The 27,569-nt window shown below is 40.4% G+C and overlaps 3 protein-coding genes across 3 annotated transcripts; 2 read left to right on the plus strand and 1 right to left on the minus strand.

Annotated features, from left to right (window-relative positions):
* Positions 1 to 470: 470 nt before the first annotated feature.
* got1 (glutamic-oxaloacetic transaminase 1, soluble) lies at positions 471 to 6,349 on the minus strand. The gene is made up of 9 exons (XM_059323812.1): positions 6,153 to 6,349; positions 4,167 to 4,348; positions 3,960 to 4,083; positions 3,624 to 3,736; positions 3,434 to 3,538; positions 3,127 to 3,277; positions 2,442 to 2,607; positions 2,179 to 2,321; positions 471 to 1,738 (listed from the first exon to the last, which is right to left on the minus strand). The coding sequence occupies exons 1-9, from the start codon at positions 6,259 to 6,261 to the stop codon at positions 1,599 to 1,601; spliced, it is 1,233 nt and encodes a 410-aa protein (XP_059179795.1). The 5' UTR covers positions 6,262 to 6,349; the 3' UTR covers positions 471 to 1,598.
* A 9,730-nt stretch (positions 6,350 to 16,079) lies between these two features.
* Positions 16,080 to 18,664, plus strand: nkx2.3 (NK2 homeobox 3). The gene is made up of 2 exons (XM_059323824.1): positions 16,080 to 16,582; positions 17,415 to 18,664. Exons 1-2 carry the CDS (start codon positions 16,192 to 16,194, stop codon positions 18,056 to 18,058), a joined length of 1,035 nt encoding a protein of 344 aa, XP_059179807.1. The 5' UTR covers positions 16,080 to 16,191; the 3' UTR covers positions 18,059 to 18,664.
* Positions 18,665 to 22,529: 3,865 nt separating this feature from the next.
* Positions 22,530 to 26,848, plus strand: nkx3.3 (NK3 homeobox 3). The gene is made up of 2 exons (XM_059323826.1): positions 22,530 to 22,962; positions 23,626 to 26,848. The coding sequence occupies exons 1-2, from the start codon at positions 22,698 to 22,700 to the stop codon at positions 24,261 to 24,263; spliced, it is 903 nt and encodes a 300-aa protein (XP_059179809.1). The 5' UTR covers positions 22,530 to 22,697; the 3' UTR covers positions 24,264 to 26,848.
* Positions 26,849 to 27,569: the final 721 nt, after the last annotated feature.

Genomic DNA, 27,569 nt, shown 5'->3' on the forward strand with positions numbered 1-27,569 from the left:
GAGTTACAATCTTTATATGCTTTACTTTGTATGGACTTTATAAGTCTCTAAATAGCGGTGAATGAAACTATCGAAACGGCAAATAGCCTTCTCCAGACCTTTGCTGTGACTGGTGGCTCCTTTTGGATGATTGGATTAGGATTGGTAGATTGTAATGTCAATCATTACTCTACAAAGTGGGTCACTGGTAGACTAACATTGACCCAAAATTGGTTGTATAATAAAGCCATGCAGAATAAGGCATTAATAACTACTTAATAATGACTAATTAAGAGCCAATATGTTACTTATTTGCATGCTAATAAGCAACTAATTGTGTTCCCTAATCTAAAGTGTTACCATTTTTTCTTACTACACCAAAACTATTTAAATTGCACTACCAGTAAGAGGAAAATGTGTTCTTTTATAAAGGCTGTTGAATGAATATGAATCTCATCATTAAATCAATTCCAATATGTGACAACAACACAAACAATTAATACTTGTTTATTATAGTTCATTCATCTCATAAGAAGGTCTAGTGAGGAGCTTTTCGGCTTCATTTGCAAAACAGTATCACTGCTTTATCAGTGTACTGTGCACAGTGATACGAAAGCAAACCGGTTGATCATAAGTGTGTTTGTGCCACTCACATGAGGGTCTTACATAACAGTGCACAAGAGTTGACAAGATATGACAATCGCTGTGCAAACTCAACATTCATGGCATGTGCCTGACAGAACCAAAAACATCACATTCAGCTCCAGCCAGATTATGCTGGAGTCACGTCACCGATGAGGACAGTCTGGTGTCATTTGTAGTCACTTAAAGTAAACGAGACGTAAAACACTGTATAAATACATTTTAAAAGTGAGGTAATTAGTATAACCCCTTTGGGCATAGATCATTATCATTAATAAATTACGTAGTTCAAATTAAAAATATCTTCCTGAGAAAACTCATCTCTTGTTCACATTGAATCTAATATTAAACTGCCACTTCAACTCATAATAGAGGTGCTAAATATGACATTTACTATAATTACATCCTCTAATTAAAGCTACATTAAGTTGGTTTGGTCAGTGCTTTTAATTATACATTCATACTAATTGCTGCAAGTTAAAGATGAAAATGTGTTAATAAAACTTGGAATGGATGAACAGAATGACATTAAACATTTTTAGACAGTTGAGTCAGCGCTGCTGGGATAATTGTAACACAGTCACAGATTGAACTACTCCTCTGAAAGGTCCTGGTGATGACACATACACTAATAGTACACTACATGTACAAGATGATGTCACACTAAGTACATACTGTAAGTAGGAGACCAACATGAAGGAAACAGGGACAAAATATTAACACAATTACTTAAAGAAATAATTTCCATTTGTGCGTTGGGATAGGAATAGGTCCAGCATGTGTTTAGCCTAGCTCAGCACTGACACTGAGACGAGGGAGAAACAGGGTGAGTGAGCTGAGAAATGTCTGTATTTGTGTACAAATGAGAGTTTATGTCTTCTCTAGGAAATATGTTGGACACAAACACTTTTTTCTGGAATCAGGTGGCTCAAGGCTGGGCAGGAGGAAGCACTGAGAACTGTGGGTAGTGTAGTCTTCTACTGGACCCTGGTGACGGCCTCGTAGATGGACTCAGCCACGTAGTCTATGTTCTTGGTGGTCAAACCGCACATGTTGATCCGACCACTGGCCATTAAGTAGATGTGTCTCTCCTTCACCATGTATTCCACTTGTCTTGCTGCAGGGAATACGGCAGAACCAGATTAAAATACTCTTGATTATTAATGTAATATTTTGCAGATCCTGTCAATATATTTGTGTGTCGAAAGGGAATTTAATGTGTAGTATTATGAACAAATGATAAAATTCTTCAGTAACCGTAAAAATTAGTGCTGTCCCCTGCCTTGTCAGTGTATACTACAGTAGATGAACATATTTTGTGTTATTGTGTGACTTTGGTTAATCCAAATTAAGCCTTTAAAACGTCAAAGTCACACAATGACACAAACAAACTAAGCGCGCCAAAGAGATACAGTTAAGTTCAGCATTTTTTGTATCACTGAAGCAACTTGCAGCCTTTACTAATCTGGTTTCTACAAGAATTTATACGTGTTGGTTGTGGTGAGCTGTGGATATGCGTGAGAAAAAAGGCTTTCTCTATAAAGTCTTTGTACTCACGGTTGAGGCCTGTGAAGCTGAACATGCCAATCTGCTCTGTGATGTGGTCCCAGGTGCCTGGTGTCCCCAGAGCTTGAAGCTTAGCTTTCAGCTGAGCCCTCATCAACAAGACCCTGTCAGCCATGGTCTTTACATTGTCCTTCCTAGAGTCAAAAAAGTAGAATAGAATAACTCTACTTTGAAAAATACATTTGTTATGACATATTTACATACATACATACATACATACATAGAGTTATTTTATTGGTATATTTTGTGCTGACCATTCACTGAAGAGCTCGGGTGAGTTAAGAGTGATGGCGACAATGCGAGCTCCCTGAGACGGGGGGTTGGACCAAGTGGTCCTGACAATCTTCTCCATCTGGGACAGAATTCGTTTCAGGTTGTCTGCATCACGTGCCACAATAGTCAGATTGCCCACACGCTCATCTAATGGGACAAAAACATGTCAAATATGAAATATTAAATACTGTAGCTATTCCCTCTTTCTTTTTTTGATCAAGGTCTTTTTTTATTTTCCAAATTTTTCACATACATCAGACAAGGAAAATACAATTCTCACATGAAACAGTCAAGTCTAGTTCCTGTCCAATCAGACAGACCTCCCAATACCCCCCACCCACAAGTACTGGACCCCAAGCAAATTTCAATACATCCAGACACCGACACATATTATTCCCTCTTTCTACCTGTAGGTGGCAACACTGACATATCTACACCTACTGTCCTGATTTAGTAATAACTAAGTTATAACTGTTGTTGATCATATACAGTATTTTGTTATATTTGAAAATAAGACAGGTGTAGAGTAACATTTAAACAATTTAAGTTGGTGGCTTATATTCATTCTACTATTAAATGTGACCATATAAAGCACTTTCTGACTGTCATTGTGCTTAAAAACAGTACAAAGAATGTCCCTGCTTCCTGCACCCATGGGTCACTCACTGTAAAGGCCAAAGTTCTTGGAGAACGACTGGGCACAGAACATTTCAAAGCCCATGGAGACGAAGTAGCGGACTGCCCAGGCATCTTTCTCCAGACTGCCTGAGGCGAATCCCTGATAAGCCGAGTCAAAGAACACAAAGAGCTTCCTCCTCTGGAAAAGAACAGGATAAAATATCAAACAATCATCGCACTGTGATAAACATAAGCATGCAAAACCATGTCCAGTTTAAGCTGACACTTAGGTTAGTGGTGATAGTTGGGACAACAGTCGAGTGTTTGTATTTATGTGTAGAAATGTGTATGATACCATCATAATTTCTGCAATCTGCATCCATTGGCGCTGTGTTGGGTCTGTGCCAGTTGGATTATGAGCACAGGCATGCAGGACAAAGATAGAGTGTTCTGGACAACTCTGTGGGAAACAGGGAGAAGAATTAGTACTGTAAACTCCTAACGAAGATGACTAATGACCAGAGTCTCTATCGCGCACTGCTTACCTCCAGGTCTCCAAGGAAACCATCCAAATCCAGGCCCCTCCTCGCTGCGTCCCAGTACTTGTATGGACGGACGTCCTCAAAGCCAGCATTGGCGAACACAGCATTGTGATTTTCTGAAACAAACAGTGAGGAAAACTCTGTAAGAGGAACTGATAACAAATCAAGATCGCTGATAAGAAGACATTTATGAAGAGAACACTCTTTATCCTGAGTCTTAAGTCTATATTGAGTCTATAGAAGTATCTAAAGGATACATTAAAGTTCTTGAATGTGGAGCTTCTGAAAATGTTAATTTCCCCTTGTACTGTTTTGCATTTTGCATGTGTATATGCATACCCCAAGTAGGTGCAGACACATAGACAGGTGTTTTGGTGTTGTTGTTTCCATTATAGAAACGCCTGAGAAATTCTGCACCCATCTTCAAAGCGCCTGTACCACCCAGACACTGGACAGCCCCCACCTGGCAGAGACAGGAACAGACACTTAGTTTAAATGTAAAAAGATTGTAATAATGAACAAATTGTGGTCTTTTACGACACATACCCTGTTCTCCTGGATGGCAGAACTGTCGTCTCCCAGTGCAATCTTAGAGGCAGAGGATCTGAAGTCAGGCAGGCCCAGGATGGGCAGGTATTCATGGTTTAGCCTGTCGTCATGCACAATGATCTTTTCAACCTTTTTCACCACTGGTAAAACCCATGGCTGGCCCTCATCTGTACGGTAGGCTGCAAGGAACAATTTAAGGAAAAATTTATACATTTTATTGCATTTGAATGATTTCAGACATTATCAAGTATATGTTTTAAGCTGTGTTTCTCAAGAGGACACTATTCCTATGTCAGAACAAAGTAACAGTGACCCTGAAAGGATGACTTGGATATTGTAACGGACGTGCACTTTCATCTCTGTTGAGTGTTTGAGCCAGCTGAACTCTATGTCACCACCTGATAAGGGTTTAAGTATACAATAGCCTTTTTATCTTCAGAACAGAGACCATCAACCCACTCTGCAACTCAGTGATACGCTTCAGGCTAAATAGCATCGACAGAGAGTTTTTTATTTTTCATTCACATGCATGGAAAACATGACTATCTGTAAAACTGAATAATGAGCTGATATGACGAGGGCTGCAGCTACTGATTATTTTGCAGATTGTTTTGTAGTTAATCAATCAATCGTTTGGTTTATACAAGCTCATAGCTAAAAGAAGACCCATGTCGTAAAACCCCCCAGATAAGAAAAAAGAAAAGGTTGACACTAGTTGTTTTTGTTATTTTGTCTTATAAAAATGTACTTAAGCAATAAGTGTATTGCCAAAATAATCGCTGGTATTTTTTATCAATCGATTTTACAAATAACACACGACTTGTAGCAGGTATGACGTTACATATATTAAACATTGTGTGGCCTACATTTCCCAGCTGTCCAGCAGCTTATGACCGACAGCAATGCTGTGTGTCTTGCAGGGAGAAGGGGATTATAAAGCCTCAGCGTCCTGTACTAATCGTGGGACTCAGGCAGCCTGTTGTACCGTGCAGGCCACGACAGAGCTATGCAATGTTTTTCACACTGTTCCTTTGCAATCTAAGCTGCAAGAATTACTTTTTTAAATAAGATTAACACTAAAAACAGTTGTACTGGGGAACTGAAATATGCCATTTGCTTGTTTTTGGAGAGAAGAAGGACGAAGGGATGTGTATTTAAACTCCTGTTTGGAGTAGCTTGTTCTTGTGGCATGAGGGAACAGTAATCCAATCGCCTCCTTGGTACACGGAGTGAGAGGGCATTGTGCAGAGTTGCAACAAGAGAGGAAACTAGAGAGGGCAGGGACAAATGATCCCACTCTTTGTGCAACACTATTACATAACATGGATGCATGATAAACAAAGCTGCAGTTAGTAGCTGGTCTGGAATAACTGATCAGCAAGCTAACATGGGCAGACTAATCAATCAGTTGTATTTACTCTGGACAGGGTCTGATGAAACAGAAAGAGTCAATTTTGTCAAGACAGTTATCTTCACAATCCTTACAGTTGAAAATGACATTAAATATTGTCATTATCATATCCACCATGGCTGTAACGTTAAACGAAACAAGCCAGTTTAAAGACTACTTCCCACAATAACTAATAAGCTGTACAGGTGTTACAACGAAATCTGTGACCCGTCAGATTCTGTGACAGATGACAAAATGTACCTATGTTCATATTTTATGTATAAAATGCATTACCCTATCTGAATACTGTATAAGTGGTCACAATTTTGGGTTGACATCTATCAGAAATTATGTTTGAATACTCCAAAGGCAGCATCTTTTAACAAAAGCAGTAAGGAGAAATTCCTAAACAGGTCACATAATCTTATGGGAGTAAGAACTCGTTGTAACACCAGCTCCAGATAATAACCAGGTAAGCTAACTAAGCTACACTTAGCTGGACCTCAGACTGGTTGGTCTCTACAGGTTACTGTTACAATGGCTACAAGACTGTTGTTCAGACTTAACAGCTTAAAGAGACTTGAACTACTCACCTCCCACTCCGAGGTTCACCTTGTGGGGAAATTGGTCGTTAGCGAAGTCCTGCGATAGCTTAAAGACAGCTACAGGGGCTGCTTGGGGAACCTCACAAAATATCGACATAGCTGTTTATTCTCCAGTGGCGACAATAAACGACAAGCGGTTAACGGGACAGCTAACAGGATGAATGAGGACTTCCACCTTCAACTTGGATTTGGGGGATGTAAAGTGGGCGTGAGCGGCTTTACCAATAGCAATCGAGATGTGTGTGTGAAGCCAATCCCAGCGCTGATCCCGGTCAGGTCAAAGTTCAAGAAAACACACACTGCTGCTCTGCCGACCAATGAATACCTCTGCAGCATGACTGACAAATATCACATCAAATGTCTGGCGTTGAAGGTGGGTGGTTCAGGATTTTACTGCAATACAAAATATATCCACAAGGTGGGACCAGAGCCTCGTTAAAGACTGTATCAGCTGTTTCCCACTGAACACAGCTACCGATGGCATGTGATTTCCTGCACAGCAAGATCCTCTATGTTATATGTAAAATAACTTGTATCATATCAAATCACAGACAGTGCAGGCTTTGATTCAGAAGGCGAGGCCATGCAACCCATCAGAAATGTCAATTTAACTGAACAGACAGCTATAATGCTTGGGCTTGACATTGTTTAAATAAGTGCATGTAAGGATGTGTAAATGAGTATGTGCAAGCATCTTCATCTGTTCTTTCCTGAGGGCCTCGGCTGAGCTGTGGTGTAAACACACTGGCTCCTCTGCGCTCTCCCCACAGCTGTCTGCAGCGGCTGAAGTGGTTGATAAATGAGGGCCACTCCAGCCTGCTCTCCTCCACCAGGATCGTGACTTTGTTGGAAAGCTTTTTGCTACACTGGAGGCAGGACTCAGCCCATTTTGAGGCCTCAGTGCTGGCTTTTAAGTTTCTGTCTGGTGAAGATGGGGCTGCTGCATGGTTTGACCTAGTTTGTGCAGTTAAAGTCAGTGATGGTGGAACACATTAAGACCGAACCATCTTCTCCTCATAAGTGATATAATGAAATATGCATTGTTTTACACTGATATACAGAACATAATGTAAAGTAATTAAAGCTTACATTAAAATCCTGTTTACGTGATAATGATTCACTGATATTAGCTCCCCAATAGTGTGATATAAATTGTAATATCTGGAAGGTCCATTCTGGACAACAGTACTTTAACTGTTGATACATTAAAAAAGTACATTTTGCTGATGACACTATTAAGTATGTGCTTGCTCTTACACAGCCAATGCCTAGGTTGTTGCATGGTCCAGCCAAGTTTGTGTAGGTAAAGCTGGCACAAATCAATATTAATATACTAGATACTACGTGTTTAAACTTTTGGACTATAAAATGTCAGAAAATGGTGAAAAATATCCATCCCAGTTTCCAGTCCAAGTCCAAAGTGAGGTTTTTAACTTTCCTATTTCGTCGATCCAAAACCCAAAGAAATTCAGTTTAATATGACATAAAACAGAAAAGCAGGAAATATCTAATTTTGAGAGGCTGAAAGCAGAGTTTAATTTCATTTTTGCATGAGAAATTACTTATAAAGATTAATCGATTATCAAAACAGTTGCCAATTATTTTTCTGTCGATCAACAAATCAATAGGTTGACTATCGCACCCACATTATATACTAACAACGTCAGCTGTAGGAGGGTTTTGGTGAATTCATACTCATTGTTTTGGATTAATATGTCCGGTAACTTTAGTTCAGTTTCAACGATGTCATTACCTCACCTGCACAAAACAGAAGACCGACAGTTAGAGTAGCAACCAGCCTGGATGCCTGGATGTAAATGTGCAACTGTTTATACTGTTACTCAGTGATAATGTTGTGTTTACATCTTGTTCCATTGCATCCAAATAATTAAAAATGATCACTGCTTTAAACTCGGAGAATGTAGAATACACAATCAGTAATGCACTACTTATAACTAACTAATCTAGGTTGTAAAAATTAAATAATTAAAGAGCAATCTAAAATTACAGAACAAGTAATGCTTTTGAAGGATATGCACTGGCTAAATGTATTTTCACAACACATCGAATATAAAATAATTAATTCATTATCAGCCATTAATAAAGCACAAGTTATGTCTTGTAGATTATACTTTACAAAAGGTATTACAATTAATCCTTATACTGGTTACCACGGTGTTACTATTTTCCCCTCATGTTTTGTCCCAGATGCTACTCACTTTCCCCATACCTGGTCCCACCCCCACACATCTCCTCGCTTCACTTTGACAGTAGATGTTTTCATTCTTTCCAACCAGGTGAGGGTGTCTCGTATGTTAGCTATCACTGTCAGCCCTGCAATTATGGGATTTGAGCTCCCAGAACAAGGCTCGGGGGCCCAGGGCAGGGTTTGGTGTGTACGTACCGGGGAGGCCCCGGGACCACGGTCTGCGCTGTGATGTGAAGTGTGAGTCAGAGCATGGAGTGACAGGAGCAGCCTCTGGCAAGACAGTGCCCACAGGGGGAGTGTGTCACATCCAGATCAATGAGTTAGTCAGCCAAACATTCACAGCAGGCAAACTCTCTGCATTTCCATGACGTTGATCCGTGGAACATTTATTTTGGCATCTAGCAGCGTAATGCAAATATGAGAAGAAAAAAAAAGAGTGATGCCAACAAGGTTTCTTTTATCCTGGTGTTTTCAGTTTGCATGCAGGTTATCATTGTTGCTGTAGAACACTAAAGCACACAAAGGCACACATTCAGGCACAAGACAGTCACATTCCAGCTGTGGTATCACTGAAACACAAACAGCAGCGTGTGCACACACACAGCAGAACATTCCAAGGGGGACGCTGCAGCGTTGCTCACATGTTGCGATGGCCTCTGTCTCTCTGGGTCACAGAGCTGTGGTGAGTGACCACCTTTTTAGCTTCCCGCCTTGTTTGTTTTCCAAAGACAGTGTCATCAATTCTCTAACAAGGGACTAGACACAGCAACAACAGAGAGCACAGGACCTCCCTGTTGCTCCTGTGTAGTCCAATGACTGATGGAGCATGCATCAGTGCTCTGTGCGTCTGACTACATTCTGATCAGTGTATGTGTGTGTATGTCTGCGCAGCATTGCGTGTGCATACATGCCTTTGTGTGTGCCATTTGATATCATGAATTAAAATCAGTGTTTTTTCTTTGTGCATGTAAAAACATTTACACTTACTAAACCTACTGTATAGGCACCTGAGTGACAAGAGCTGCTTGGATTAGTGTATTGAAATTAAATTCTAATTTAATAGTCTATTTTCCAGATAAGACTATAATTGCTTTGTAAAATGCACAGACAATATCAGTTACACACCCTTGGCTATTTATTTTTACAAGGGCAAATGCATGAATGGCACAGTTGCAACTACATTGATTCCAGCTAAGAAAAATTCAAGCAAAAGCTTATTCAATCTACTTGAGACTCACTGAGACACTTGAGAGCCATCAGAGATTGTTTCCTGAGAGAAACCCTGACAAAGTCACTGCATGTGCCATTCACACAGAGAAAATGAACAGTTCAAAATTGTGGGAAAGACATTCATTTGCTTTCTTGCCTTGGGTAGAATTGATACCATTCAAGAGAGTTACACAGCCAGCAGCAGGTTAGCCTGGGTTAGCAAAAATGAAACGGCTAGGTAAGACAGCCCAGGTAACAAAAGCAACCTACCAACACCTCTAAAGATCTCTCAATGCCACTTTATATTTTGTCCAAACCAAAGTGTTACAAAAACAAGTTAAGGTTTTACTGGCAGGTAATCAAAGCTCTTTAGAGATGCTGCTATAGGTGGTTTTCTTTACCTTGGCCTCATTGCTTCCCCATGGCTTCCGTCTTTGTGCTAAACTAAGCTAAGAAACTGGCATGGATATTCTTACCCTAACCCTGACCAATGTCACTCCTCATTTCAAACCAACCACAACCACCCGTGGCAACGAGTACCAGCCAATCAGCGGCAGAGAAGGGTGGGTCACAACTTTACTACCCACAGCTAACCTTATATTTATCATACAGAGATGACAGTATCAATCCTCTCATCCAACTCTTGGAAATAAAACAAACTAAGTAATAAGCATATTTTACAAGAATGTTAAACAATTCAGTTACGACTAGACTAGAAGGGCACTGGGAGAGAGCAGACGTGCCCTATCTCACACGTTTCAACATGAAGATACACAGAACATTTCCCAGTCAGGAACTTACTTTTCCGATTAGTCCGACACCATATAAAAGCAGCCCTTAATAATAATAATAATTTATGTAACACTTTAAGTAAAGTGTTCACATATCTGATCTAAGATTTGACTTTGATCATTATGCTTGACAGGCCTGATAATATCTGTAAAGGTTTGCTAATATGCTTGTCACTCACTGCTTTTCACTGCTCTGGCCTTTACCCTATAAGGCTGGGTGGAACCCCAAACACAAGGTCTACAGTGTGCTATTCTAATTGATTGATGTTGTCTTTTGGCTAACTCAGCCTCTCCAGACCTCAGCTTTATACAAATATGCATGCAAAGAAACAAAGACAGGAAGTGGAAGACTCACGTCTCAGTTTTTACCCCGACTGCTTATTTTCTGTCTGCGTAAAGCCACAAAAATGATAGGTGACAAAGAAAAACATAATTACGTCTATGTTTTTTATCTAATGATGTGATATTTTAGTAATCCACATCGGGAATTCGTCATGGGAGATTTTATTCTCCCATTTCAGAGAGTGAAACTGCACTGCTCAGTGTTTTAAACAGTAATCATTTATAAAAATTGAACTTTATTGATAAGGAGGTTGAGTTTTGCCAAAACAAACTGTCACTTTGATAAAGATACCACCATGGTTGCTGGAGAAACAGAAGCATTTTGTTTCAAGGATGTTTACGGCTTAAAGCCAGGATGCTTTTATTTTACAGTAACATTGTCTTTCCCAAGAGAGCCATTACTGCCTGAGCTAGTTAGACAAAATTGCTCCAGTTGCAGGCTGAACTTCAGTCAACCTTTGATATTTGGGATATTTATTCCAATACCTAATAGGACAGAACATACAAGAAACTAGGGAACATTTCCAGTTAAAGCCACCTCCCTGCTGTGTCTTTATCTACACAGCCCGTGAGGCAGCAGAGAGGATAAGCATATTTAGGTTGCATGTTTCCTCCCAAACTACATTCCCAACACCGTAGATCACAGATATTACAGCCCTTACATCCCCCTGTTAGCGCTCATATATACAAACACACACCTGCTGGGGCAAGGCCGTCTGGGAGAGAATTACAGCAGGCTAATTTATGAGACCCAAGGGAGGGCAAAGGGCAGGGGACCCAGACTGGCCTGACCTCACTTCCTCCTCTCATGGTCTCCGAGTTAGACCCCTGATTCACAGAACAAGGCTTTGGTTCTCAGACACATCATCGTCTCACAGTCTTTCAAACAAACGATGTAAGTAGGGTATCTTTTTCCTAACCTGGTTAACACAATGAGCCCTGAGGGACTGCTGCAGCATGCCCTGCAATGTATTCTCATTAAAGGTTTGTATGATTTCTTACAACAACTTTTGCCACATGATTGGCATGATATTAAAGTGACAACAGATTACTTTTCAAAACTTTTTTTTTCCAACTTTTATCCCCTAGCCCCCCCTGGCACTTCTAAGCTGTTGTGGAGATTGTTGCAATGTGCCGTGCCTGAACACAGCCATACAAGCAGGCAACAGAACCGGGTTCAGCAGCCTCTACAGACATTGCGGTGAAGAGACTGAAGAGGAAGTTGATGGAAGAAACCAAGAAGAAAAATGGCGAGTCTGATCGACCAAGGAAGAGGCCGCTGGACACGAGTGAATCTCGGACTGTCTTTTAAGGATTCGCAAAAATAAAAGGCTGCAATAAAGACACTAAGCTGGTCTTCTTGCTGTTGGACTACTAAGTAAAGAGCTGGTCCTGGCTTTTCCACTTTCATTTTAGCTCCTGGTTTTAGTGTTAGTAACATAGCTATCAAGAGCAGCTCCTGGTTAGAAGTCCTGGGTTCCTTTTTACAAGTGCAAATACGTGTTGTCGCAGTTGCAACCACATTGAAAAATCATTAAGGGAAAAAGTAAAGCCTATTAAATCGACTTTAGACTCACTGAGACACATTTTCTGAGAAAAAGTCCTGACAATGTCACTACATGTGCCACTCACACAGAGTAAAGGAAAATTTCAACATTGTGGGAAAGATGTTAAGCTAGTTTCCTTATTGTTGGACTAGTAAGTAAATACCTGGTTCTGCCTTGCCCTGATTTCTTGTAGCTCCTAGTTTTAGTGTTAGCAATGTGGCTATCACTAGCAGCTCCTGGTTGGAACCTTGGGTTCATTTGGGCCATCGACCAGAATTTTTTTTAGCAGGAAGAGCTACAAATTACCGGTGTATTACATTTTGTTGGAATAACTATTACCTAAGTTCACGATCACTTAAGGCCCACCATTGTGGAACATTTGGCACTTTCCGAGTCAAAGGCAAGCGGGTAAGAACAGGGTTTTGCTAAAAATCAGGCCCCAGGCTCGCCTCTGGCCTCCTCATTTCCTCCAGTGAGAAGGTGCTGTCATCCGTCACTCGGGCCCAGGCAGGATCACAATAGCACAGTCTGGGTCCTGGCTACTGACACTATCACGTGGGCTGCTGATAAGACTCACCTTCCGGGACCCAGGAGAAGTGAGACACACAACAGTTTGGTGCAATGCCATTCTTACACATGACCGTGAAATAAAGAGGAAAAAGGAAAGTACATTATGAGCTACGTGAGCCCAGCACACACTGCGTGTTATTGTGCTTTCTTCAATATTTTCAAGGTCCTTTAATCTGTATGGCCGACTTCCATACTGCAACATGCACATCTAGTGCAAGACGCGGGGGAAATTAAATAACCCACTCACACACAACATGTAATGTAACACTCTATTGTTGTTATTGGCTTACTGCAAGACAAATAGATAGTTCCTCATCACACATGCAGGCTGTTATAGTAACACCTGTAAACAAGCTACTCCTTTGTAGAAAGATGTTAAGTACTGCTCTGCAAAGCTCTTCCAAGTCATAATAACACACATCTTCTTTCAGTGTGCACACACACACACACACACACGCTGCATGAGGCCTGTACAGTGCACCCTCACACACTGGAGGTGTTGACGCTTTCTTTACGCAGAGTTTACCACTGCGGTAAAACCATCAGATACCAATCGCCTCTCGGCTTTACAGAAGCAGGGACCACAGGGGGAAAGATAATTGCAGTCATTACCAAGTCATCAAACTTTCATTCTGTGTTCAGGGATCTGCTGTCTTTAGAGAACTTGCAAGCCTACATCTCCAAGTGGATCTGTGTTTGTGGGCCTGCTAACCGCTGATATGACGATACACCTGCCACTCTGCAAGAGAAGACACTGCTTCAACAGGTTAGGCTGCCAGTGATATGGAGAGACAAGAAGAAACATGTTGAGCACCGCCTGGCAAGCCATCAACTTTAAAGAACTCAGCAGAAAGTGAATTGTGAGGAATGATTGAAATTTGACCACAGAAAAAGTTTATAGTTATACTTCTTTGTGTTTTGAGTAAAACAAACGTGTCCGCAGCCCTGCAGTGTATCCGTGCTGACCTCAGCTGTGGGCCTGACCTTACCCAGCTTATCACGATGATTCTGAGATGAAGATGATGTATTGAAGAGTCGCATTGAGCACCCGAGCAGCTCCTTGACACTCTCTGGGAGTCTGGGTTTTGTTACAGGCAGGAAACAGACCCTTCCGCTCCGTAAACACGCTCCTCTGCCTGGGCCACTTTTGGGGCGGCCGGTGGCACGCGAAGACCACTCAGATGGTCAGTTAAAGAGTCGCGAGGCTGTGTGCGCGTGCACGCGTGTTTAGGGTTGACAAGCTAATTGAGCCATTAGCGCCGTAACCTGCGTCTCTGACCCGTGACGCTTTGAATTCAATAAACGGTGTTCAAGCACTGAATTTTCTTTTAATATTCTCTTTAAAGTATAATAGTGTGAGACATTATGCTACGGCAGGCTTTCACTTATCTATTTAACCACATTATACACTTAAAATCCATCAGACGTTGATTTCTGTTTGGTCTGTTGCCTGTTTGAATCACTGCGCTCAATAAACAGGACTGCGTAAATATTTAGGAACCAAATTGACCAGATTTACAGCCATTTGGAACATTTTACGAGCGAATATATTCCACTTAAGTCCTCGTAAATTCCTGGTAACTTGCGCAAAAACACCTTCGACATTGTGAATGTATGTGTAATGTGTAATTGTCCCTATTTAAATCTTCCCAAAGACTATAACTTTCTCAGCAGCTTCTCAGGGTGAAAACTCATCTCAGTGTCCAAACTCTTTTCCCCAGCGGGAGCTCTCTGTGTACACTAATGTGGACCTAACTCCCTGCCCTGCTCATCCACTTAAACTGAGCATTTTAAAAGACATAGATGTGCAGGAGAGGGGAAGACGCTGCTCTAATCTAAACAGCGGCTTGTTGATGGCGAGCGGATGAGATTATGTCGGCATGCGCTTCTTTTCTTTCCACACGGTTTAGGAGCAATAGGCCTTCAGACTCTGGCGCCTGCACTTGGACACAGACAGGCGACCAGGAGGACAGAGGTGTCCCGTTTCAGCGGGGCTGCCTTTTGGCGCACAGGTAAAAGAAGTTTCACATATATTCTTTAATTTATGATTTAATAAATAAGACTAAATCTTTTGGAAATGCTGACTATAAACCTGTTGCTCATGCTACACGCCCAATGTAAGTTTTATGCCTTAACTTTTGAAAACAGGTGGCATTATACATCTTATTAATTTATGTTATTATAAATCATGTTCTATGTTGTTGTTATTATTATTATTATTATTATTATATAATGATTATTATTATATGGATTATGTTTATTTTTTATGTATTTTTAATTGTATTGTTATTTCTATTCAAAGACATTCAGAAACATTTTATTAAATTATTTTTTTAGAGCGATATTCAAGCTTGTCTTTTCTGATTGCCTGATGGATAATATCAATAGAGCAAACCGTCTTTTGATAATTTACCCAGGGCTGTTTTTAGGAATACTGACCTATAATGTCAAGGGAAAGCATCATCGTGGCCAAATTTCGGTGGAAAAAAAATCCTACAACTTTCTCAAATTAAGGAGGCATAAATAAAGAACTAAATTTATGAGCTAGTATTCATATCTCCTTTAGGTTGCCAATTTTATCTCATTTCCCACAGTTTGCGGCATATTATCTTATCCATTGAGTGCCGAGACAGGAAACGAAGATATGCGTATCTTAAAAGCACCGTAGTGATGATGGGAAGAACTGGGATGTTGTGGAACCATTGAGCAAAGACGACAAGATGATGAATGGTATAAAGGCAAATAGTTATTAACCAGTGATGGATTTTGCAGTATAAACGTATTTAATATATCATTAAATGTATCTGATGGCTGCCTTTTTGGTTCTCTGTTTAATAAAAAGAAGTAGGAGCATGTAACAAAAACGTCCTTACCTTAAACATCTTTAAAGGTCTGAGGGGAGTCGATAGTGTTAGAATATTATTTCATAAATTAGGCATATGTCTTCATGACGAGAGAGAGAGAGAGAGAGAGAGAGAGAGAGAGAGAGAGAGAGAGAGAGAGAGAGTCCCTCCCTCATTGAAAGGGAGAGGACAGCATCTTGGCTGACCCAGCTCTTTCTCTAGATAACTGAATTCAGCCAGCCAAACAGGATCGACCTCTCTCTCTTTCTCTCTCTCTCACACACTCTCTCCCTCTGAGCCCTGCAGTCATAGACACGCAGCCAGAGAAGAGGGATGTCACAGCTGAAAGAAAACCAGTCCTCCTCCGTCCTTGCATGAAAAACAAGCAGTGTGTGACCATTCTTCACGCTTACGCACGGGGTATTTGCTTCTTTTACGCGCCTTCCGGAGACAAATTGGTCCAATTTTGGGCCTGTTGACTGTTTGTAATCTGTCATCTCTCCGTTGGTGGTAATAATGCTCCCCAGCCCGCTCATAACTTCTTCCTCCACGCCTTTCTCCGTGAAGGACATTCTGAAGTTAGAGCTGCAGCAACAGTCCCAGCAGCACCAGCTCCAGTTCATCTCCTGCTTCGGTCTGTCCGGCGCTCTGACGCAACCGGGGACGTTCCCAAACAAACCGTTCCGTTCGCATTCGCCTCCCTCCTGCATGCTGGCCGGCAGGGACAGTCCGAGTCCCATCAGCTCCGGCCTCTCAGAGAGCGAGGACAGGATGTCGTACCTCAGCACGCTGACGGTGCAGGACCGGCTGGTGGAGTCCGGTCTGCCGGGGGAAATGTTCGGCAACCCGGCGCAGAACCACTCAGCAGAACTCCGGCTGGAGGCAGAGCAGGAGGACCAGGACAGCAGTGAGTAAACATTCTGATGAGCATGATAGCAGTCGTTTTTGCATAAACAATAGCATGCATAGAGATGACAGAGAAATAAGTGTTTTATAGGACTAAGTTAATCATACTTTAATATTTGCCTACCTTGCAAAAACATCTTAATTTTAACATGTACTTTAATAGATATTACTGGATTGCATAGAGAATTGGATTGAATATGGATTGAATAGAGAGTTTTACAATGATGTGTAAATGTGCCACACCTTGCAGGCATTTAACTATTGTTTACATCTACCGTGATTTACTCCATATTTTAACAATTTACATACATAAATAAATATAACAATCCAAGAACAACAATTTCTTAGATGTTGCCTAAATTATGCATTTAATCGTCACCGAAACAGGCAGAAAATACATTTACTTTAAAGTTTAATTTCCAAGAATTAACCATTGTTTAGTTTAAGTTCACGGATGTGTTGACATATACTTTTTACTTTTTATTTAGGTCCTCTTTGATTCCACGTTTTAATTATTTCTTATTGAAAGAATTGCAAAAATGCCGGTAAAGCAATTTTCCACTTACATTTTTTATTAATTTATTTTTAAAAATAATAAAAAGGTCAATATCATGGAGAAATAATGCATTTTGAGGTATTACGTTTTTAAAATCCGAATAAAAAATAATTTGCTGATAAAAAAAATATGAATTTATGTGTATCTCAGTTTGATACAATTATGGAATCACACGTCTTGTTTTAGTCTTTGTGTACTTTTAAACGCGTCTTAATTTAAAACAGGAATTAAAAATGATTCATGATTAATAAGAAAGTAACCTTTCTTCTCTGCGCAGAGAGCTGCGTGGCGTTGCGGGGTGAGTGTGAGGATCCGGACTCGGAGAAGCCCACCACCAAGCAGCAGAGGACCAGGAGGAAACCCCGCGTCCTCTTCTCCCAGGCTCAGGTGTTCGAGCTGGAGCGGCGCTTCAAGCAGCAGCGTTACCTGTCCGCCCCGGAGAGAGAGCACCTGGCCAGCTCCCTAAAGCTCACCTCCACCCAGGTCAAGATCTGGTTCCAGAACAGGAGGTACAAATGTAAGAGGCAGCGGCAGGACAAGAGTCTGGAGATGGCAGGTCATCACCATCACCACCACCACCCACCGCCTCCGCCCAGGAGGGTGGCTGTGCCAGTGCTGGTCCGGGACGGGAGGCCTTGTCTAACTGGATCCCAGAACTATAACGCCTCTTACACAGTCGGAGCTCCAAATCCATACAGCTACAACAGCTACCCCGCCTACAGCTACAACAACTCGGTGTATACTAACACTTACTCCTGTACTTACTCTAGTTTACCTGCTCTGCCGCCCAACAACACCACTGCTAATGCTTTTATGAACATGAATTTTGGAAACCTAGGTGCGCAGACGCAAAGCCAGGCGCCACAAGGACCAGTCGTCACACCCTGCCAGGGAGCTCTGCAGGGCATCCGGGCATGGTAGCGCAGTCTTTACGTGCAGCCAAGCTTGGAGAGACTTTTCTGGGATGGCAGAATGGACTCAAGCATGTAAACCTGATAAACTAATACAACCAAAGCACAATCCAAAACTCTGTAACAAAGAACAAAGTGTAGGCCTGGTGGCTGTAACTCAAGGCAGGCCTATGAGGAAACCCTAACCCGTGGACTGATACAAACCATATACAGTATGCGCAGTTTTCTCTGAGCCACAATAGTTAGAAAACCCCATGTTGGATATTTGATTGTGGGATTGAATGTTGCCGATGAGCAAAGACTGTGCGTAATGGGGCCTTTGTGGTTCAAAATGTATGAATTTGTCGAAAAAAATAAAGGGAAACACATTTTTACGCACAAGGTATACCCCGTAATCATATGTTGGCCTAACAGGCCCATTCAATTAGAGCCCTAAAGTTCAAAGCAAGAAACCAACAAAATAAACAAAAACGCTAGATAACGCAATCTTATTAAGTATTATGCTCTTTTTTTCTTTTTAACAGTGTGATTTATTTTTTGGCAAGCAGACTTTTGTTTGTACTCCAAAATAAACGAGACTGAATCATATGACCCGATTACAACGGCCTGTTTTTACGGTCAAATGACGAACATTATCACTGATGATGAAATTAAAAGATGCAAACATAATGACATAAGTGACTGTATTATTATTCTGTGCGTGTGTGTGTGTGTGTGTGTGTGTGTGTGTGTGTGTGTGTGTGTAAAACCACCAAGGAAGCTAAACAAAAATAAATTTAATTGTGTCAAAAAAATAAGTGAACTTTTAAAAAAAAAATAATATAGACGTTTATGATCTTATTTAGAAACAGTTGTTGCAGTTAAACAGTCAAACCAATCTGGATAGGAAATTTAAATAAATTAAAGTTCAGTTTATTCTATGAGCATATACGCGTAATTTCTCATCGTTGCAACTCTTTTCTCAAGCCAGCCAAACTTCTTTTTTTCCTGTGAGAAAGCTTGTGGTCGACTTTGGTCTGAGACAAGAACCAGAAACAGAGAGAATTTAGAGTCGGGCTGATGTCCGGTCACAGATGGACATTAACCAGACAGCAGCATCCTCGGGACCCACAGAGCGAAACACACTCACAGAGAAATATTGTTGGAATTTTCCTTTCTTTTTGTTGAAGGATGACCCTAAAAATATACAAGTCCTCTTTAAAAAGAAAAAAAAGATTTATATGCCATACTACAAATGTATTATGTAATAATTATTGTTATTACTACTAATAATAAATATATTCAATTGTTTTTAAAGTTTAATATTGTTGGAAAATAATGCAAATGAAGACGAGAACTACGAGTACTATGAATACTACTACTACTACTACTACTAATAATAATAATAATAATAATAGTGTTAATAATAATTAAATATCCTTAAACCCTTACGGATATTGGGATAAGGATATAGGTTTAATGATATATATATACATATATATATATATATATATATACATATACATATATATATATATATATATACATATACACATATATATATATACATATACACATATATATATATACATATACACATATATATATATACATATACACACATATATATATATACATATATATATATATATATATATATATACATATATATATACATATATATATATATACATATATATATATATATATACATACATACATACATACATACATATATATATACACATATATATTAATAGACAATTATAATTCAAATAATTACCCATATTTTAATGACTCACACTGGAGGGCACATGAGCACACGCCGTTAATTGTACTGGGCTTAAGCAAACACCTTCACCTCCTGGGCATGGCCGAATACGCAGACACTATTAATGGAGATGAATGGCAACGTAAACAAAGTGTTTGTCTCCTGTGATAGCCTCGCTGGACACTTCCCCTGGCTACTGCACTGCCGGTAGGACATACCTGGTGTCAGCTCTAAGTGCTGCACAGTCACTAGTGTAAATAGAGCTGGCGACAGGACGGCGATGCCTGAGGACGCGGCCTGGCCACTGCTGCTCTGACAGGCGCTGCGATCGCTATCTCTTGCGCTTCCAAAGATAGCAGCTCGGATCATCGCTGCGTTAGGCGTGGAGTTTCCCAAAACAAAGTCTCCAATGGCAACCACTCAAGGAGCTCAAAAAGGAAGCAGGAACCAAATATAGAGAAGGAAAAGTGCGTGGAGAAGCTGGAGTAAAGGCTCTCCCATAAGGTGGACATCAATGGGTCGTCCCAGCCTCCAACATGGCATCACATGGACTCATCAATGTACCTTAATATAAAATTAAATTCTTCTACTGAAAATCTAAATTTACTTGAAGTTGTCCTAGGTCTGTAGTTTTGCACAGTAGACATAAAACTGTATCAACTTAACTTGACTTTGAAAGCAAGTTGACGCATCACGAAACGCAGCTTTAAACAGGGTTTTTCATTTGTGCATATCAGGACGTAATTATGTTCCAGCATGATCCAAAGCACGTAATATTTTTTTCAGTAATTGCTGTCTGTAAAGAAGTAGTGGCAGTTAAGGCGACTGATCCAGAGCTTCTGTGAGCGTGCCTGTTGAGGATATAGCAAGGAGGTTGAGTAAATGGTAGCAGAGCTGCAGAGATAAATGGATTAGTTGCAAACTGTTACATTAATGGCAACTATTTTTGATAACCTTAATTCGGAATTCGGAATTTTGAAAGAAAAAAAGTCAGTTTTTTTTATTCCAGCTTTTTAAATAATATAGTGAATATGTTTTACTTTAACCCTGACAGTAAACTGAAAATTGTTGAGTTGTGGACAAAACAAGACATTTGAGAAAGCCAGGTCTTTGGGGAACACTGATCACCAAACACCTAACTGATTAATGGAGACAATTACAATCACAGATGGATATAACCCTTAGTTGCTCCCCTGTTTTGAACACAGATTATAAAAGGAGGCATGTTGCTTCTAAATACGAGTACGTGGGTGTGTGACATTATTTATCATAGCAAGTGTGTTACTAAGCAGGCTCATGATCTAAATTACCACACAGTTTAGCTGAAGTCAAATGTTACATTTTGTAGTTGTGGTGATGACATCAACACATGTAAGTGTGCCATGTTTCCCATTCGGACATGTTGTGACACACTGGAGCTGATCTGCGCTCTGTGGCACACACAGAGATTTCTCTGTTTAGTCAGAGGAAGAAAACAAAACAACAGGGAGAAGGCAGATCACTGCATCTGTCATCGCGTCTCCTCAATGAAGGGCAGGCCTGCTGATTGTGTAATGCATCCTCGCCTGTGTCTGTCTGTGTGTGTGTGTGTGTGAGTGTGAGAGAGAGAGAGAGAGAGAGAGAGAGAGAGAGAGAGAGAGAGAGAGAGAGAGAGAGAGAGAGAGAGAGAGAGAGAGAGAGAGAGACTGAATGAGTGACTGAGAGGGGTGTATACGCGTACTTGCCTGCTTTTCTTTTTACGCGCCGTTTTACTTTACGCACCATGGCCACACGGCGGCGCTACTCAGCCGTTTGAACAACAAGGCTGGAAGTTCTCTCTCCAAACTTCAAAAGACTATTATGGTCATTCTCAGTTAATTAAATTTCAGTCATGGGGTATACAATCTATGGGTTTAACAAATTATGAAATCACAATAACATCATCACTCCACAAGCTCAGGCTAATACATTTACAATTCACAACAGTAAAATGAAAGACTAAAACTGATCATATATTAATGCCGTTTTATACATAAAAAATAACTGCAAATATCATCAAGATATGCATCTTAATTTCTGTTGAGATTAAACAATGGACTGAAGCGAATTTAGCCATTTTACATTAAATTGGTCCAGTCAGAGTACTGTTGAAATCAGTGGAATTTTAAAATTTTGATTTTGATTTTAAAAATCAAAGCTGTATGATAACAATTATACTTCATATGGCTGCAGTATTTAAAAATCCAATTATCATGTGAACGCTGGCGCTGAGCTGCTTTTACGCACGCCCAGCGAACTTTACGCATCAGATTTTCTTACTACGGTTTACATATAATTCATACTTTGGAAACACACAGTGGCTGAAATGGCTCCATCTTGCAAGAAGAGTTCACAACATCCATTCTGAGTGTCTAACTCATGTCCAATATCCACTAAAATCAACTATTTAAATTCCCAGCAGGGTCAAATAACTCTCCTCGTCTCCACACACATACTCTGACAAATCAATGAAGCTATTAGCCTTTATTATTATTATAAATAAATAACATAAAACAATATAAGCAATTGCATTCGTAGCGTGAGTTTATGATAAGACACTAAAAATCCCACTTCAACAAAGCGAAATAAATCCAGTCCAGAGCGCAGCATGCAGCTGGGCGGTGCGGAGGAGGGACCAGGCAGAGACAGCAGCCTATCAAAGGTTAACTGGAGCTGCTGAGAATACGGTAAAAGACTTGACAGCTCCTGGTGCCGGCTGTTCATCAGCAGAGCGGACTTAGATCACCACAATTAAATTAGAGCAATTACAGAGAAGCGTGAAAAATCAGTAAGGAGTTGCGTTTTCGAGTGGCTGATCTCTTGATGCCTCCAAATAAATCGCACGCGAGCGTGAGGAAATATCCGTGCTCTTGTTTTAATCATGGCATTAAGTTTTTCGTCCTTCTCCATCAAAGACATCCTCACCGGACGTGATGCCCGGGGGAAGCCCGGTACCGGGAGGACAGAGGAGCTCTGCGCGCCGAAGCGCAACATCTGCACCGGGCATGGCACGAGAGTCCTCGAGCTTTGTCATCAGGACGCGGATGAGAAGCGCATCAACAAGGGACTTCCTGCTGATCTCTGGCATATCCGAGCTGATACACACACCGAGGAGGCCACGGGACAGGAGACTGAGCTCAGAGAGAGTGAGGAGTTTGATTTTATTCTATTCGGCAGTAAAACGTTAAAAAAATTAAAAAATAAAATGCGTAAATACTTTTTATTAGCGTTTCAACAAATATGAGAATGGCAGTTTCGCTCGTGCGCTCGTTAGATTATATCTGCGGTTTATAAAATTGATAAAATCACACAATTCAACAACAAAAAATAGATTGTCTTTGAAAACGGGATCATTTTTCCTCGCCTCAATGCCAGGTTCGTCTCATCTTTTGTGAGATAAAATATGGATTTACTGCTGCATGTGATGTGATGTGATAGCTACCGCAGTATTTAAGGTGATTACATGTGTATATTTCCGCAAACAAAAATTCTAATATCTTTGAATAAATCCAAAGATAACTGCAGAGCAATAAGATCGAGGGCCAGTAAATTGTGTGTTGCAGAATTGCGATTATTTGCTGATTTTCAAATGAAACCAAAAGGTTGCGTTTTACAGTGTTTCGTTAGTAAAGGGTTCGCCATCTAAAACGAATTTATTCTATCACATCCCTTTACTTCCTGAGCATTTCAAAGGGATAAAACATGTCCAACCTCAGCACCTTGTTGAAGTCACCTCATCGCCAATAGCTCTTGTTGTTTTGGCCACCTTGACAGAGAAACACAGTTATTAATCATCTCTCTGTCTTCAGGTGCTGCACACCATCAGCCAGACTGTATGGATCGGGATCAACTGCAGACTGAGGCGCTGGAGGCTGAGGAGGAGGAGGAGGAGGAGGAGGAGGGATGCAACCTCAGCGGGGAGACTGTCAACTGTTCGGCCGATGAGCAGCGCTGCAGGCCCGGCACCAAGAAGCGCTCCAGAGCGGCCTTCTCTCATGCGCAGGTCTACGAGCTCGAGCGCCGGTTCAACACGCAGCGTTATCTGTCCGGTCCTGAACGAGCCGATCTGGCAGAGGCTCTGAAACTCACAGAGACTCAGGTGAAAATCTGGTTCCAGAACCGGAGATACAAAACCAAGCGGCGGCAGATGGCCGCCGAGCTGGCGACGTGCAGCTCACCAAGGAAAGTAGCAGTAAGAGTGCTGGTGAGGGACAATCAAAAGCAGTACCACCCGCAGAACGGACTACACATCCCAGTGAATGTGCCACTGTACCACCAGGCCTACCAGTACCACCCCTACCTGCACTACTACTGCCAGCCCTGGACCATGAACAGGATGTCCTGTCCTCCACAGGATGCTCTGAAGTCCTCTCTGGACATGGACAAGTGTCTCTCCTGTTGGCAGCTTTGTGTACAGTCAATGGATCACCCTCTCGTGTCAAACTGACTGAGGACATACAGCTTGTTTGTTTGTTTTATATTCGGGTTATTTTCTGTCTTTTGAATATAAGCCAGTTTAGCACTTAGGCCTTGAATTTAGGGTTCATAAAATGCACCATGACTAGCTACATTTCTGAGATATTCTGCAAGTTAAATCAAGGAAATTATAAAAAATAACACATTTTAACATGCAGTGTTTTGTCCTTTCAGACTGTCAACTTAGCTTAGCAATTAGCTCATTACTGCATAAAAACAACATAGCAATTTTAGTACAGGTCTACACGGTGTTATAGTGTTTTCCTGATCCACCACGTAGTTTTTTTAAGACAAAAATTTTCAAGAGATTGTATACAAATGGTGAAGGGCTGATGGAAAACAGAGAGAGTTTTTTTTTTTTTTTTATCAAACCAATTGTATATTCAGCATTTCCTTGCAGGATTGTTTTTTTTAAAGCAATCAAGTAGTTGTAAATATTTGTTAATGTGCACATAGGGCCATAAATGTGTTCTGCTATATGAGATATCAGAAAACAGCAATGGCTTTCTGTTTCAAGGACTTATTTTTCCCCATCACACTAAAAGTTGTCTTTATGAAAAGTCGTCTCCTCCTGCTGTTTCTTTGTAATAACACATTTGTTATTATTTTTTTTGCCTCTAATTTGCCAAAAATAATTTGTGAAAATAATTTTCATAAATATATTATGGTTTCATTACATTATCTTAAACAATTTGCCTATTTTACATTTTATTGGTTGAATATAGGGGGAGGATACTGCAATTTTTGGGCAGGTTCCATATTTAATTTTACCAATGCAGGATAAAGTTTTGCAATTTTGAAAATAAAATTTAAGATATTATACCCCTCTGTAACCAAGTAATTGTCATACAGTCCTTGAATATCTCAATACAAAGGGAAAAAAGAAAGAATACCTTAAAAGTGGCATTTAGTGGATAATATGAAATGTATTCTAAAATTTGGTACACATAAAAACTTTTATGCTTTTAAATCATTTGAAAAAAACATAAATACAATAAATCAGCAGTTCTTAGTCCACAGCAACATCTACCGACTGTCCCATAGGATGATGTATATGTTGTTTTTTTCCCTCTTTAATGACTGCCAGTAACAGTCCATAAGCGACCAGACGGAGCAGAAAGGAATCCTGAATTTATACAAACCAAGCGAGAGAAAGTAGCTTATCTTGGTGTGTGAGAAGCATGACCGAGACGCTGACAGTTTAAGGAGGTATTTATTTCATTTATGGGACATTTTTATTGATCATGAAACTCAACATAACACCTGCAGGAACACATTCTTTATGTGAGGGGTTTACACCTTCAGTAACCTTTTGGAGGGTGAAAATATGACTTACTGTAAAAAAAAAAAAAAAAAAAAAAAAGCTCCATGCAAAGAAATGCAGACAATATATTTAGTTTACTGATTTAAGTATTACACAAAACTGAAGGTGAATATTTACGGTTGTTTCTTAAAGAGGTGTGTGTTACATGTGTGTAGGCCTCGTCTCTACTGTGTGCTGCATGAGTCAGAGAGGGTCAATAGACCGTGGAGATGTTGCACCATCCAACCGGGCTGCACAAGACAGCACACATTAATCATGCCTTGACTGAAAAGACTGCACACTCATCCCAAAGATATGTACACAATGGCCACACTTGATAGGAAAATAAAAACGTAATTCATAAAAGACAATGGAGCCTGCAGGCTGCTGGGGAGGGCACAGTCTGCCCTTATCTGCCCTACAGATAAACAGATAAAGTGTGTTTTTGGAAATAATAGATATGATTTGTGACATTTTGACACGACAAGATCAATTGTGTGCTCTTAAATTGTTTGCAAGTATTTGCCTCCAGCTGGGTAGCATCCTGTCTATTTAAGCCTAGCAATTACTATTATTACATTATTACAACATAAAAGGCATCAAAGGAACCGAGATGTAAAAAAAGGCACTTCAGCTTCCCTTTTCCCACGACAAGCTGCTTTGGCAGAGCATCACCTCGTGCCATACGCTGGCACCAGCCCAGACCTCATTTATCTCTTATATCAAAACAGCACTTCAAGCTATCCTAAGTGGTTGACACAACAGGTTTCTAATACACAAAACACTCCTTCTGACTGTCCGACTATAAATCACCAGGGCACAATTAAGTCTAATTATTTTCATTTACACAGGGTGTATTGGCTGTTTAAGACTTAGGCTAAGAGTATGCAACAGAAAAGGACACGGTGTTGCGTTGTGGCTCTGAGGTATGCCACTTTCTATGTGCTCTGATTAGTCGCATTGTGCTGCTGAATAGTTGTTTTAGTCATTGCTGTCTACCGTGACAAGATACCTTTTTTTTTCTTTTCCTGCACCGATGATGTAAATTTCCATTGAGAAAAGCACAAGGCACTGAAAAGAGTGAGCAACACAACACAGATGCATCCATATTATTCACCTAATAATTCCAATTTATTACAAATTCAACCATTCACGTACAAAAAAAACTGCATCCTGAATGAAACAGTCAGAGTTCTGAACACATGGTTGGTGCTGTGAATTGAAACAAAACTACTTGGTTCAGTTTGGGGGGGGGGGGGGGGGGGGGGAATCATGGTTTAGGTTAAAATAAGCAGTTTGTTATGTAACCTTGTTAGTAAAATAATTAAATGTTGGTTTCACACATGGACACAAACAGCTGGGTAAAAGTCCCATATTTGTTTGACCCATCAATCCACCAGGACATCTTCCCTACAGGGACTTGCTAGGTTTGATTAGAAAGGCATTTGTGATATATCAACAACAAGAATAATCGGAAAAGTAAAGAGATTTCCCTTCCAACATTTAGCTCAATTGCCAGAAAAAGAATATTGACATTATTGTGTTTCTGTAAATCAAATATGTTAATATTAAGGGTTTTCAGCACAGGGACAAGCTCCAGGTGGTTGGATGGGTCAAACAGATACCAGACTTTGACCCAGGACACGGTGTTTGGACCCAGTTTGTGTCCCGCGTAAAACATAAAGTACATTTTTATTTACTTTTAAGTTTTTTTAATTAGCCTGCAAATTATATGTAAATGTGTCTTAATCTAAAGTGACACTCTGTAACTTATGTAACTGCGTCTAGCAGTGTTTTTTTTCCCTGTCTTTATTTGAACTGCCTCCAGTAGTTAAGGGAGTAGTTTGTTTGTATTTTAACCCTAACCCTGATCTTTTTCCTGACCATAACTATGTAGTTTTTGTCTGAATTTGCAGCATTAACAATGTGTTAAAAACCGCAACCCAGTGTGTTGATGTGTCAAACCCCAAAAGC

The sequence above is a fragment of the Centropristis striata genome, chromosome 20, assembly GCF_030273125.1.
Source record: "Centropristis striata isolate RG_2023a ecotype Rhode Island chromosome 20, C.striata_1.0, whole genome shotgun sequence".
NCBI lineage: Eukaryota > Metazoa > Chordata > Actinopteri > Perciformes > Serranidae > Centropristis > Centropristis striata.

Excerpts from the sequence above, each read along its gene's own strand:
- got1 (XM_059323812.1), bottom strand. The coding sequence starts at position 6,261 with ATGTCGATATTTTGTGAGGTTCCCCAAGCAGCCCCTGTAGCTGTCTTT. Across the intron at positions 3,737-3,959 it reads TGTGTCTGCACCTACTTGGG|AAAATCACAATGCTGTGTTC; the intron begins GTATGCATATAC and ends TGTTTGTTTCAG. Across the intron at positions 1,739-2,178 it reads CAGCTTCACAGGCCTCAACC|CAAGACAAGTGGAATACATG; the intron begins GTGAGTACAAAG and ends TATTCCCTGCAG.
- nkx3.3 (XM_059323826.1), top strand. The coding sequence starts at position 22,698 with ATGGCATTAAGTTTTTCGTCCTTCTCCATCAAAGACATCCTCACCGGA. Across the intron at positions 22,963-23,625 it reads GGAGACTGAGCTCAGAGAGA|GTGCTGCACACCATCAGCCA; the intron begins GTGAGGAGTTTG and ends CTCTGTCTTCAG.
- nkx2.3 (XM_059323824.1), top strand. The coding sequence starts at position 16,192 with ATGCTCCCCAGCCCGCTCATAACTTCTTCCTCCACGCCTTTCTCCGTG. Across the intron at positions 16,583-17,414 it reads GCAGGAGGACCAGGACAGCA|AGAGCTGCGTGGCGTTGCGG; the intron begins GTGAGTAAACAT and ends TTCTCTGCGCAG.